Below are 12,817 nucleotides of genomic sequence, written 5' to 3'. Positions count from 1 at the left end.
ACCAGATCCATCACCATAGGCCAAAGTTTGCCCACTAAACCTCTCAACCAAGCAGTCTATGATTTCCCTTGTCCCTCCAGGAACCCTAAAGGGTCCCTGCCTTTATCTGAGCTTATGTGATGCCCAGAGTAGGCCTTCTAAGAGAGCCAGTGTTAACCTCCATTGGAAAGATAGGAAAATGGAGGTCCAGCCTCATCTGACCTCTCCTAGCTTTGCAACTCAAGCACCTCACTCTGTGTCCCAGAGCCTCTGGTTTCTACTTTCCTCCCTCTGTTCCTCCTCTTCCTTTAACTTAAACTGTCACCAAAAGCTGCAAACTGCATATGGAATGCTCCACGTACTCTTTACCCCACTTCCCCTGGTGCTAACACCTGATGTAACCACTGCCCTGCAGCAAAGTGAATTCTGGTCTATTGCACATGTTCCCCGTGCCCCTTCTCACCTGTGGACCCTTGCTCTGGACAGGCCTCTTCCCACGCTACCCACCCATGTCCTTTCTGCCAGCATCACTACTGGTGATTCTTCCAAGGAATCTTCTGGAGCTTCCTTTACCACCAGGTGGTCACATCCACTGTGGCAGTGCCTAGCACTGGCCCTGCTCCCTGCACCTGTTCCAGGCTGCCTCTCTTCTGAAGGCACCTGGCATCTCCCTGACACACTGAGTGTCTTGCATTGTGGGAATGGATCTGTTCCTTCTCTTCATGGAATGCTGGCACCTGGCACATAGTAGTATCAGCACACAGTGGATGCTCAATTCATTTTTGCTCCTTGGATGAAAAGGAGAAATGGGATCTTGCAGAAACTGTGGCAGAATGGCTTTAACTCTGCTTGCTGCATGTTTGGATTGGTCTAGAGGGCATCACTGATGTCTGATTCTCTGGTGTGCCAGGGGTGGGGGGTAGGGGTAAGCAGAGAGAAAGGTCTCTGGGGGGGGATGCCAGGCCTAATGAGGACCACGTGATGTGGGCCAGGATCAAAGAGGTGATGTAATTACTGCACCCCTCATCAGGACCATCCTGGCCCACGGACATGCCCTGTGCTGCCCTGCAGGGAAAGCTGAGGTTTCCTGCCAGTGAAATCACTCCCACCAAACAGTATAAGCCCTGATGAGCCAGGGAGACTCCCTAGACCATTGTCAAGTCCCTGTTTCTCTTTGGGTCTCTGATCCCACAGTCCCCACAGCTCCAGCCATGACCTGTGTACTTTGCTATCCCCACCTCAGGGTGACCGTGGCATGATGGGACCTCCAGGTGCACCTGGACCCAAGGGGTCGATGGTAAGGAGTAAGTCTGCGTCTTCTTCCCTGTCATAGCCTTGGGTGACAGTCCTGTTTCCTCCACTTGCCACATGATGTAGATGACCAGGATGCCCATCTCCCCGCATCCCTGGTCTGGTGTGTGCCTTCCCGACCCTGGCCTGGGGCTGATCCCCTGACATGGGCCTGAAGGAGGATGTGGCACCTTCTTCAGCTGACTCTTCCTTTTTCTTCCTCCTTGGCAGGGCCATCCTGGAACACCAGGTGGTGTTGGGACACCTGGAGAGCCTGGACCCCCGGTAAACAAAATCCTCATGTCCTTTGACTACAAACACATGGAGTTCAGATGGCAGGTCTCAGACCTGGGTAGACACTCAGCCTCTGCCCCCTGCCTGTGTTCAGGGGCAGATCTTACAATTCCTCTGAGCTCAGTTTTGTTCATATAAAATCTAGAGCACATTGAGACAGTAGTGATAGTAGGACAGCATGGGCTGAAGGAAGCTCTGGGGCTCAGATTCCTTACAGGGTGACATGTGTGACACAGAAGCAGCTTGGTCATGTCCTTCCTGCCCTTGTCCCTTCACCCAGTCAAGATATACTCAGTAATCTGGGGACATAGATGCCAATGGGGCAGAAAGCAGCCTATCTTCGGGAGGGGGGTCAGGTCAGAACTTGACAAACCAGAGATGCCTGCTGGGGAGGGCCAGGGCTTTCTGGGATGGCAGAGGACATGGGGATTTTCTGGAACCTCCCAAGGCAGGGTGAGGGAGAGGAGGGAGGGCTGCAGGAGGCATGTGGCCAGGAACACTTGAAGTTTGAAGTCCTTCTGCTGCTTCTTGTGGTGGATGGAACTTGTGGAAGAGGACTCACAAAAGCCAAGGTCAGAGCTCAGATCTGGGAGTCAGTCAGGGTGGGGTTTAGGCATGTGGTGCTTATGAGGAGGTTGTGGGTAGGGGGCAACCTGGCTGTAGCCCAGGACAGATCTGGAATAAGTTCCAGTTAACCCCAGTTGAAGGAGCTCTGTAGGGCACCTCTGATGGCTTGAGCTGGGGCAGGGGCTCCCCCACACCAGTTCTGTGTGCGGAGAAGGGCTAAGTCCATTCCCAACTTGTTTCATAATACTACTGTGTACTGGACATATGCTGTACCCTGGGGGTGCAGAAATGGTAAGAAACAGACCCCATTCTTAAAATTGTCCCTATCCAGTGAGGTGTCAGCAAAAGCACTCTTTAACCATTGACAGGTGTCTCTCAAGCACCTGCTGTATGTGTACCAGGCAATGTTAGGAGCTAAAGAGAGGCATGAAGGGACTCACCCAACTGTGATAAACCTGGACATGTGTAGCTGTCACCTAAAGCAGGTGCCAAGTACCAGGTGGCTGTACCCTCCCCCACAGTCCTTTGATCCAGGTGGAAAGTTTTCTGGGCAGAACCACCCCCTAGGGTCCCAATAGCTTGCATCTTTTTACCCTGTTCATGAGAAGGAAAAGCCGCATGTGGTCAGGGGTCTGGAAGTGGGGCTATGGTGTGGAGAAGCAGGAGACCAGAGGGCAGTCCCAAGGGTCTAGCCTCTCACCCTGTGTGGGCAGTACCCATCAAAACCCAAGTCCAGGAGTGCTTAGGGTTCACCATCAAATTCTGCTTCCTGGGGCTGAGGTGACAGCTCAGTAGGTAAAACGCTTGCTGTGTAAGCATGAGGACCTGAGTGCGAATCTCCAGCATCCATGTAAAAAGTCAGGCATGGTGGCAAGCACCTACAATCCCAATACTAGGGAAGTGGAGACAGGAGGATCCTGGGGGCTCACTGACCAGCCAGCTTAGTTGAATTGGTGAGCTGCAGATTCAGGGAGAGACCCCATCTCAAAAAATATGGGGGAGGGTGAAAGAAGAAGACACCCAGAGTAGACCTCTGATTGCCACATGCACACAGGTGTGTCCCTCACACTTGTGCACACACACACACACACACACACACACACACACACACACATCATGCTTCCTGTGTTCCTGGGCTTCAGTCTCCTCATCTGTTCCCTAGAAGAAGGGAAGCTCAGAGAGGAGTTGCTGAGACAAAGTGGGAGGCCAAAGGGGTGGAAAATGACATGGACCATGCAGGTGCCCCGGGCCTTCTCCGAGCCCTCAGCTCCCACAGTTGCTTCCTGGCTGCTTCTGCCTAATCAGTGGGTAGACTCAGACTTAACAGCAAGTCAGTCACTTGCCATTCTTAGCTGCAAGGGTGGCCTTTGATCTTTCCCTGCCACTGCATGTGACTGGTCTTCCAGATACCTTGGGGCTCCTCTGCCGAGCCAAGCTCTGGAGCAGCATGGAAGCCCAGAACCTCCCTTCAGAGTCCAAGGTGTGGGGGGTTTCAAACCTGGCTCCCCCATTCCTGCTGTGTGGCCATTGGTCATATTCCCAACCTCCTCTGCCTCAGTTTCCCCAGCTGACAGTCAGCACTGTGCTGTTATCACAGGGAGACTGTGGTGAAAGGCATTCAGTATCATGTGTGCTGTGGTGCCTAAGCATCCCATAGACAGCAACAACTACTTGTAAGACATGGTAATTGCTGTGCCAATGGTACTTATTGGACTATTGCCGTTGAAGTATCCTTTCTGCCACCCTGTGCTCATCCCACAAGCGTTTTTCAGTTGCATTGACGTCCTCTCTGCAGGCCTCTGACCTCATTCCCAGTCCTATTACTGGCTGTGGGGAGGCAGGTGGGAAGGACTTGGGACTTCCTGAGGATGCTACAGGTCCCTTCAGCTCCCAGCAGCCCAGGGAAGAGGGACTGTTCTCACTCTCATGCTGTAGATAAGGAAACTGAGGCTCACAGTGGTAAGATGACTTCCCTGAAGCCACACAGCTAGTGGCAGGGAACTAGGCCCTGCTTTAGTGTTTCAGTCTGACCTTGGAAACTTCAAAGAGTTTGGCTCAGCCTCCATGCAGAACCTGGCTCCGGGGCCTTGGGAGATGCACTGCTGTGTCCTCTAGAAGAACAGCAAGTGCTCTTAACCACTGAACTACATCCCCAGCCCTTACCCCTGCCCCCTAAATTTTCTGCAACTCCGAGTATATAACTATACAAAGCAAACATTTACTGACAATAAATCATAACAGTTTCCTTTAAAACAATTCTTTGGTATCCATATCATTTTGCCATTTCTTAAATATGAGAGCAAGCTTGTATACCAATGAGGTGAATATGCTTGCTAACTTTTACACAGAGCAGCAAATCTTGGCTGAATATTTGATACTGCAGGAGGTAGAGCATCTTCAGTGTTTTTCAGAGTTGATTGACAGATGTTTTAATTTTACAGTCCTCAATGCTGAAAATACTGTTTTGCATAAATAAGTAGTAAAAAGTGGCAGAAGGGGTGCTGGAGAGATGGCTCAGCAGTTAAGAATGCTGAATGTTCTTGCAGAAGACCCAGGTTCGAATCCCAGCACCCACATGGCAGCTAACAACTGTCCATAACTCCAGTTCCAGGGGATCTGACAGCCTCTTCTGTCCTCCGAGGGGATTGCACGACACGGATGCATGTACCTACATGCAGGCAATACATGCATACACATAAAAATATAAAAATAATAAATAAAATATTTTTTTAAAAAGTGGCAGAAGGATGTTTGAGCCATTTCAGAAATTATTGAAAATTTTGTCCTAATCCCAAGCCAAAATTCATTATTTTCTTCTTTAATAAAATTCAAGTCAGTAACTCAAACAGCACTGAAAACTAAATATTCTAACACAACACAATGCAAAGATGGACAAATTTGGCACTTACATGCTGACAAATGGTGATGGGAAAATATTTAAAAGTCTTTGTTTCTAGTAATTGGGGGGGTCTTTTTGAGACAGGGTCTCCCTGTAGCCCCAGCTGGCCTGGAACTCACTATGTAGACCAGGCTGGCTTCGAACTCAGAGAGATCCACCTGCCTCTGCCTCCCAAGTGCTGAGATTAAAGGCGTCTGCCACCACGCCTGGCTCATTTTCAGACATTAAACTGTTAAATTCCATCATTAAACTGCTATATTTCTGTAAGAGCAGGAAGTGTTGCCCCGTAGAAATGCTGCGGTTCTTGACATGCAGCAGTCTAATGCTGCGGTTCTTGACATGCAGCAGTCTGGAATCCAAGCTAGGGTGTTTCACTTCACATTGTTCGTTGGTGATGCATGGTTGATGGCATGCACAGTGCAGTAGTATGTGTGTTGTATGGCCCAGAACCAAGGCCCATACAAAGCAACATGGGTGAGCGCTGCCAGAAACACTTCAGGCTCCCCATGTGTTTGATTTTGAGTTAACTTTTGGTCATTATACATCCAGAGACCTCCAACTGCTGCTAAAAATTTCTCAACCCCCACATTCAGTTATGCAGCTCCATGTGGGGTCTCAAACCACAGTTTTAAAAGCTGTAAACTAGGCTGGCCTTGAACTTGCAACCATCCTCCTGTCTTGGCCTCCCTAGACGAACTACAGGCGTGTGGCAGCTCAGTCCTGTCCATTGTTCTGCCTCTCCCCATTCTGTCTTCTCCCTTGACCCAACAGATTCCTCCGTGTCCTTTCCCAAGGTTCTTGTTGCCTGGGGTTCGGGGGAACCTACCCAGGGTTATGATTGGTGTTAGGTGGGGGTGAGGGACACAACTTGAGTCCCTGTTGAAGAGAGAAAGGGTCGTGGGGATTGAAGGAGATGTTTGTCACACATACCACTATGGCACGATTTTGAGCTAAAGGAAGAGGCTCTGCCCACCTGGGTCCCCAGGGCATGGGCTGTGCCCAAGGTTGTAGTATGCCAGCCACTTCTCCCAGTGGGTTAGATGCCCATCCCTCAACATAAGTGGGTGCTGGGCCCAGTGGGGTGTTCCCTGAGCAGTTCCCACTGAGCTGGGCCCCACGATCCCCAGCATTGCTCCTATTCCCTGAAAAGGGCTCTTGAACCCTTTTTCCTCCCCACAGGGCCCTTCAGGATCCCGAGGCCCACCAGGCATGAGGGGAGCCAAGGGGCGCCGGGTAAGTGAGGCCGCTCCTGCTGCCTGTCCCCTGCTCTACTCTGACTCTTGTGATTTCTACAGTACTGGCTGGGAGTCCAGGCACATCCAGAGCTGGTGCTGGAGGCAGAACCCTGGCCATCCTCCCAGCCTACCGTGCCTCACACCTGGCTGTCCAGCAGGTGCAGTGCCGGACATCCATTCCTCTACTCACTCTTTCAGCTACCGTGGACCTAGCACCTACTGTGTGAGCCATCACTGGAGGCTCTGTAGACACCTAGGAGAATAGGACAGCCCTGACCCCTGCCTAGCCTCATAACCTGTCACAGGTTATACACAGATCTTAACAGCTATGGCTCTTCTCTAGAGGTAGTAGAGAACCATAGAGGATTTAAGGCAAGAACTGGCCTGAGCAGGGTAGCCTGGGAGAGCTCATCAGCATTTTGTGCCTCTTGCTGTCTGTCTCATGCACTAACTCATTTCATCTTCAGCATTACCCTGCCAGGGAAGTGCTGTTTTCCTGAGGAAATGTAGGCACAGGTAGGTTAAGTCACTTGCCTCAGGTTGCACAGCTAGAAAGTGGCAGAGATTAGCTTTGAACCCAGAGAATCTGGCTCTTTGACATAATGGATTCATACAGAATCCATTTTTTAGTCATACAGAGGGGGTGGATGGAATGGTCTTCTACCTACTGGTATGCATGTGGTCTCCTTGTGAAGAAAAACAAAATGGTGTTCTCATCCCATGCATTGCTTTCCAAACAACATACAAGGAATCTGATACTATTCTGCCCTTGGCTGGACTCCATCTGTTTTGAAGATTTTCCCCTGAACCAGATGGCCTGAGCAGTCAGCCTGAGGTTGGGGGTTGGAGGGGGGGATGGTAAGGAGGCATAGCTCTGACTGCCAGGGTCCCTCCCAGTCCCCACACCTTCCAGGTCTCTTTCAAGTGGGACAAAGCTTGAGGATTGCGGTGTGAGCTGTGGAGTCCCAGGCCCTCTTCACTACCACAGAATGAGCTGTCCAACACCCCTTCCCAGAAGTGACTAGAACATCTCCCCCAGCTTGAGGAAAGCCAGGCTCTCAGCCACATCAAAGTGTTCATGACTGGGGAAAGCATGTGGGGACCAGAGCCATCTCCCACAAGATTTAGCAGATCATACCTAAGGCGGGAGACCCAGAGGGGTGCCCATTGGCCAAATCTGCTCAGTCCCTGGCTTGTTGCACCCTGGGCCTCAGTTTTCCCATAGGTGGCATGCAGATGGACATGGGAGGTCTGCGCTTTCCTATCAATGCAGAGTGGGTTGTCTGTGCTGGAAGGATCTAGGGTCTGATGGCTATTCCACTAACACCTCATGAAAGAACAAGAGCTGTGGGTCAGACATGAGGGACCAAGTCTCTGTCTTTCCTGCTTCTGGCTGTGCAGCCTCAGGCTAGTTTTTCAACCTCTCTGTGGCTTTCCTCATCTGCTCAGATGGGTAGCTCCTCCTGCTGAAGGGCTGTGGGGATTTGCAATGCTGGGTACTGGCTCTGAGATCTCAGAAACCAGCCTCTAATTCCAGCTCTAGGACCTGGAACAGCTGACTTCCTCTCCAGCTTCTGCTTCTCCCTCTGTAAAATGGGCCAGCAACAGAGCTGACCTAGTGGTGGGTGGCTGGTGGGGGCACCCAGTCACTTTCCAAGAGCCCTAGGGTAGCAGAAAGAAGCCAGGTTTCCTTTCTATTGCCCTTTCTTGTGAGGCTGCAGCAGAGGGATGTCTGTCTCTGGCAGGGCTCCCCCCGCCGCTGAACCTGACCTGGTCCAGCTGCAGGGCTGTGGGGACTAGTGTGTGGTTTCAATGGAAACCCTGGCCTGCTTGCCACAGGGAGGCCTGCTTGAGGCACAAGGGAAGGAAAGTAGCTGGGAGATTTGCAGGACGAGCTGCTGGGTGCTATCTTCCTACATAGTGGTTGGGCACACAGTGTGGCTGACATTCACTGTCTTCCTCTTTCCACACAGGAGAGATGGATCCTCTTTCTCCAAGGCCAGACCTTGGCTTCTACACCTTGTCCCTTCCAGCACTCGGCCCCATGTGCAGCCTTCCTGTACTAGAAGGCTGCTCTAGGTCCTGGCTTGCACACCCCCTGTGACGGGGAGCTCATTCCCTTACCAATAAACAGTGACAGGTACTAGGGAAATAAATGGGCATCTGACTCAGGTTCAAATTCTGGTGCTCCCCTTACCTGCATGATGACAACGACAGGCGAGTTTGCTTCTAAACCACCCCCTTTCCTTTTAATGACTTCCTCTATGACTGCTTCTGCTGCTGGTGACATTGTTTTTAGGTCACATCCTTTCTCCTAGAAAGGCTTTGATTCCCTGGGTGAGCAGTGTTCCTAATGACTCAGGCCTCTGAGCCTCCCCTTTATTCTGAGGCCTGTGTCTTTCCAGAGAGGTATAAACTGTACCAGACACAGAGCCCAAGGCTGGACACATCTCTCAGGCCCAGCTCAGCCTGTGACCTGAGATACCCCACCCCTGCCTGGCTCTGTCTCTCCAGAACTGGGTCATGAGTCAGGGAAGGAGCGGGTGGCAGCAAGCTACAGACCTGACTTCCCTCAGCTCTGGCCCTCAGTCTACACATCTGTGAGACAGGTTGGCCAGTGACCCCCTCCCCCAACCCAGTACTCTTTAGACAGAATGACTGATGCACCCACTGTATTTGGGGCCTCTAGCTGAATCCCACAGGTTGTGACCTCTGCAGCCACCCCAGCCATTGTAGGAGGTGACCTCCCTCATTCTGTGTGCAGAAGAGGGTGCAGTGAGAGCCAGAGGCTTTGGGCAGCCCTGCCCTCTTGATTCCCAACCTACGGGAGACCCCTGCTGTCTGCGCCACTGTACTGGAATCTTCTTCCTTTTCCAGGGCCCCCGAGGACCAGATGGACCAGCTGGGGAGCAGGGATCCAAGGGCTTGAAGGTACCAACCTCCTGACCTGTTCCTCCAGTATCTACTCCCACCCCTGGATAGCAGGGAGGCCCCAGAACAATGTAGGAAATGTCTCCAACCCTCTAGCCTCTTGCAGCCCAGAGCAAGAGGAAGCGGGGGAAGGACAGTGAATGAGGTGACCTCTGCTCTCCCCTTCAGTAGGAAGTGTCCTTGGTTCTTGACCCTAGCACCTCTATGGGGACTGTGGCAGCCACCCCTAAGTGTTCCCATGGGCATTGGGTTGGGGAGGTCATGGTCTCTTGGGCCCCCCTTTCTCTCTGTGAAGGGTCCTCTACATGCTGTACTCCCCTCAGGGCCCTGCAGGACCTCGGGGAAGACCTGGCCAGCCAGGACAGCAGGTACGTCAGGCCACAGTCATGCTAGGTCCCCATCCTACCCTGTGTGTTATGACATATGGCTGTAATGACCCCTATTGTGCTTCCAGGGTGCGGCTGGTGAGCGAGGCCACTCAGGCCCACGAGGCTTCATCGTAAGTAGTGATTGTTCTGGAAACCCTCAATGTGGGGCTTTGGGACTGGTGGGGCAAGATCACCATGAGCGCCTGACCTTCATGGGAACCCACAGGTGCCCTGCAGCCCTGTCTCAGTCATGTGGATGGAGTGGGGTCAGGCAGTATGAGGAAGGCCCTAAGAGACTGAGGTCACCTGTGTCTTTCTCCACAGGGCATCCCTGGTTCCTCAGGCCCTCCAGGTGCCAAGGGCCTCCCAGGAGAACCGGTAAGCACTTGATCCTCCTCTGGCACCTCTCACACCTTTGCCCTGAAAGGTTGGTCCTGATCTGACTGTAGCAGGGACTATTGGCCAGGTAGACAGTTGGGGAGGGGTGGAAAGAACAGGGTGGGCCTAGCCTGCAGGGACTGGCCCCAAGCTCTAGAGTGAGTCTTGGCTCCCTTGTACTTCAGTCCATTGCTAACTGGGGATAACTGGCTCTCTCTCAAAGTGGTTATGAAAATGTGTAAGTGACCGAAATAAATGTGTGGAGGGGGCACTTAGCACCCAGAAAGTTAGAAGGAAGGAGAGGAGAGAGGCAGGACAGGGAAAGGAGAAGTAACCACTGACCCATGGCTTGCCCTCCAGAAGATGCCCTAAGGGATGGACTTGGGGAAGGCTCAGGTGTCCAGTGTCCCTGTGAAGGCTGCAGGGAGCCAGGCAGCTGAAGTCCCAGGAAAAGCTTTTGAACCCTGGATGGCCCAGTGAGAGCTGGGGCTGATGGAGAGAGGGCAGAGCAGGCAGAGGGTACCATGAGCAAGGTTCTGGTGCTGGGCTTTGTGAGTGGGGCAAAGGGGTTCAGATGGGTGCATAGAAGACCCTGGAAACAGGTGAAGAGGAGCTGCAGATGACTGGGGTGTGGTCTGTGGGTCCTCCCTTCACTCACTGTGTCAGACTGTATGACCCAGTTTCAGACTTGAGATGTGACCCAGGCTGGCATCTCCTAACTGTCTATGGTGTTTGTCTGTCTACAGGGTTCTCAGGGACCTCAGGGCCCAATCGGCCCTCCAGGAGAGATGGGACCCAAGGTGAGTGCTGAGGGGCCCTTGTCTGTCCTTTGTTGCTGCTGGGGGCATCCAAGCCCTCGTGGTCAGAATTCCTGACTGCTGATTGGTCCCCATCCTGACCTAGGGAGATGGACAGGTATAGGGTACTGCAGAGTGGAGGGTAGAGACCCATCAGACAGCGAGTCTGTGCAGCACACAGAGTGAAGGACTGGGAACTAGCCTCACAGCACTGGGTGGAACCTAGGATCCTCATGGTGGAGCCTCCCCAACCTTCTGCTTTGCTAAACCTGCACTCCAGCACAGAGCTGTGAGCAGAGATCCAGTCTGCTGAGCGACCTCTTCCCACCCTGGTCAACCTGGCCCAGCTGCAGGAAAACCCAAGGGCCTACCACTGGCTTCTCCCCCCAACCCCCCATCCCCAGCCTCATGTGAATCATGAATTTTCCTCCCCTGCCTGCCAAGGGCTCCTGTGTGGTAAGCCACACTCATGGGCAGGCAGAGGGTCTGATGGCTACTGGGTGGTAATCAGTCTCTGCCTGCCTGCACCAAACCACCACCCCCCATCTTGTCAGCCTGCACCCAATCCCCCTAGTCTTGCCAAGACTCGGGAACCACAGCCTATTTTCACTTCAGTATCTTTCTGCTGTGTGACCTGAGCACATCCCATGCCCTCTCTGGGCCTCGGTTCTGTTCTCTCTTCAACTGCCTAAAGCTGGGGCCAACCCTTGCCCAAAGAGAGACCAGTGGCATTTTCTTGCAGGGGCCTCCAGGTGCAGTGGGAGAGCCTGGCCTTCCTGGGGACTCTGGGATAAAGGTGAGGCGGGATGAAAGATGGGAAAATGACTTGTTGACACTAACCACCAGCTGGCAGCCTCATCTTCTCCATGGAAGTGAAACAGGCCTTTCTTGTGCTCTGGATAATGAGGTCTCTGTCCTGCCCAGGGAGCTGGCCTAACATGGCCACAGTGGAGCGCCCAGCCAGCCTGGAGCCCCTCGCCACCCCCTACCCAGCTGTGTTTTCTCTGGCACCTGTCCTGGTTTCTTGTTGGGGTAGCTACCTCTCACAGCCTGCGTGATACCATCAGCACCTGAGCACAGGTGCCCTTCATTACTTGTGGGGGCATAGGCAACCATTGATCCCTGAGCCCCCCACCCCTGCTCTGCTGTTAAGAGGAGGACCCTGCTCACCCTGTAGGCCTAGGAGCCCAGGAGCTATGCAGCTATGCTAGCTGGCTGAGGGCATGGCTGAAGCCAGGCTCAGAGGCAGCTACTGAAGGGCTATGAGACTGGAGGCCGACCACTGCCTGCCCTGTGGCTCAGTGTCCTGCCATTCAGAGGGAGCTGGACTAGGGCTGGGACTACCAGTGTTGGCTCAGCTCTGACTCCCTTTGCTCAGGCAATGAAGACAGTCACCTGCATATAAAACAGACTTGACTGGGCTATTCCAGATGGAGCAAGGCTGGGGCACCAAGCTCCTCTTCTTGTGCCCAGACACTAGCAGGGAACATGACTTGCAAGTCCCCAGATGAGGGACCCTTGGAGGCCTTTCGGGGGGTGGGGGGTGGGGGGGAAATACACATTCTGGATTTCTCTTTAGTCAGTTTCTTGCCAAATCTCAAGGTAGAGTAAAGATGGTATTCACCAGAGCTGACCCCTGTGGCTTATGTTTCCCCGGCCTCACTGCCTGGTTTGGTCTTGAATATGTCATCAGACGTAGGAGTCCCATTCAAGTCTGGGCTAATTTCTGAAAGATGACACCTCTCCTTCAGGTCGTTGCAAAGGTCCAGCACATTCAGATGGAAATGTGCTTAGAACAGTGCATCATCTTCAGTGATGGTGATGATGATGGTGAAGCAGTAATGATGGTGTTTGGTGGTGGTGATGGTGGTAAGGGTGATGGTAGAGGTGATGGAAATGCAGTGATGATAGTAGTGATGATTGTGATGTAGTGATGATGGTGAGGATGATAGAGGTGATGGCAGTGATCATAATGCTGATTGTGATGGTGGTGGTGGTGGTGGTGGGGACGATGGTGGTAATGGTGGTGGTGATGGTGATGGTGGTGGTGGTGATAGTGGTGGCCCTTCTGCCTGGTAC

The 12,817-nt window shown here is 52.8% G+C and overlaps 1 protein-coding gene across 12 annotated transcripts in view; it reads left to right on the top strand.

The window, feature by feature from the left end:
* The window catches only part of Col27a1 (collagen type XXVII alpha 1 chain), a 125,581-nt gene that overhangs the window by 79,444 nt on the left and 33,320 nt on the right, over positions 1 to 12,817 (top strand). For all 12 annotated transcript variants that reach the window (XR_003849610.1, XR_003849611.1, XM_029563727.1 and 9 more), the window contains 9 exons: positions 1,223 to 1,276; positions 1,501 to 1,554; positions 6,209 to 6,262; positions 9,142 to 9,195; positions 9,519 to 9,563; positions 9,650 to 9,694; positions 9,888 to 9,941; positions 10,688 to 10,741; positions 11,481 to 11,534. Coding sequence is in view for 10 of the 12 variants with exons in the window: in XM_029563727.1 (XP_029419587.1) it covers positions 1,223 to 1,276; positions 1,501 to 1,554; positions 6,209 to 6,262; positions 9,142 to 9,195; positions 9,519 to 9,563; positions 9,650 to 9,694; positions 9,888 to 9,941; positions 10,688 to 10,741; positions 11,481 to 11,534 (468 nt within the window). In the remaining 2 variants the exon portion in view is untranslated. The remainder of the gene's footprint in view (positions 1 to 1,222; positions 1,277 to 1,500; positions 1,555 to 6,208; positions 6,263 to 9,141; positions 9,196 to 9,518; positions 9,564 to 9,649; positions 9,695 to 9,887; positions 9,942 to 10,687; positions 10,742 to 11,480; positions 11,535 to 12,817) is intronic.

This window comes from Nannospalax galili, unplaced genomic scaffold, assembly GCF_000622305.1.
Source record: "Nannospalax galili isolate Female #2095 unplaced genomic scaffold, S.galili_v1.0 scaffold34, whole genome shotgun sequence".
In the NCBI taxonomy this organism is placed as follows: Eukaryota; Metazoa; Chordata; class Mammalia; order Rodentia; family Spalacidae; genus Nannospalax; species Nannospalax galili.
This window is presented reverse-complemented; position numbering and strand designations above follow the sequence as displayed.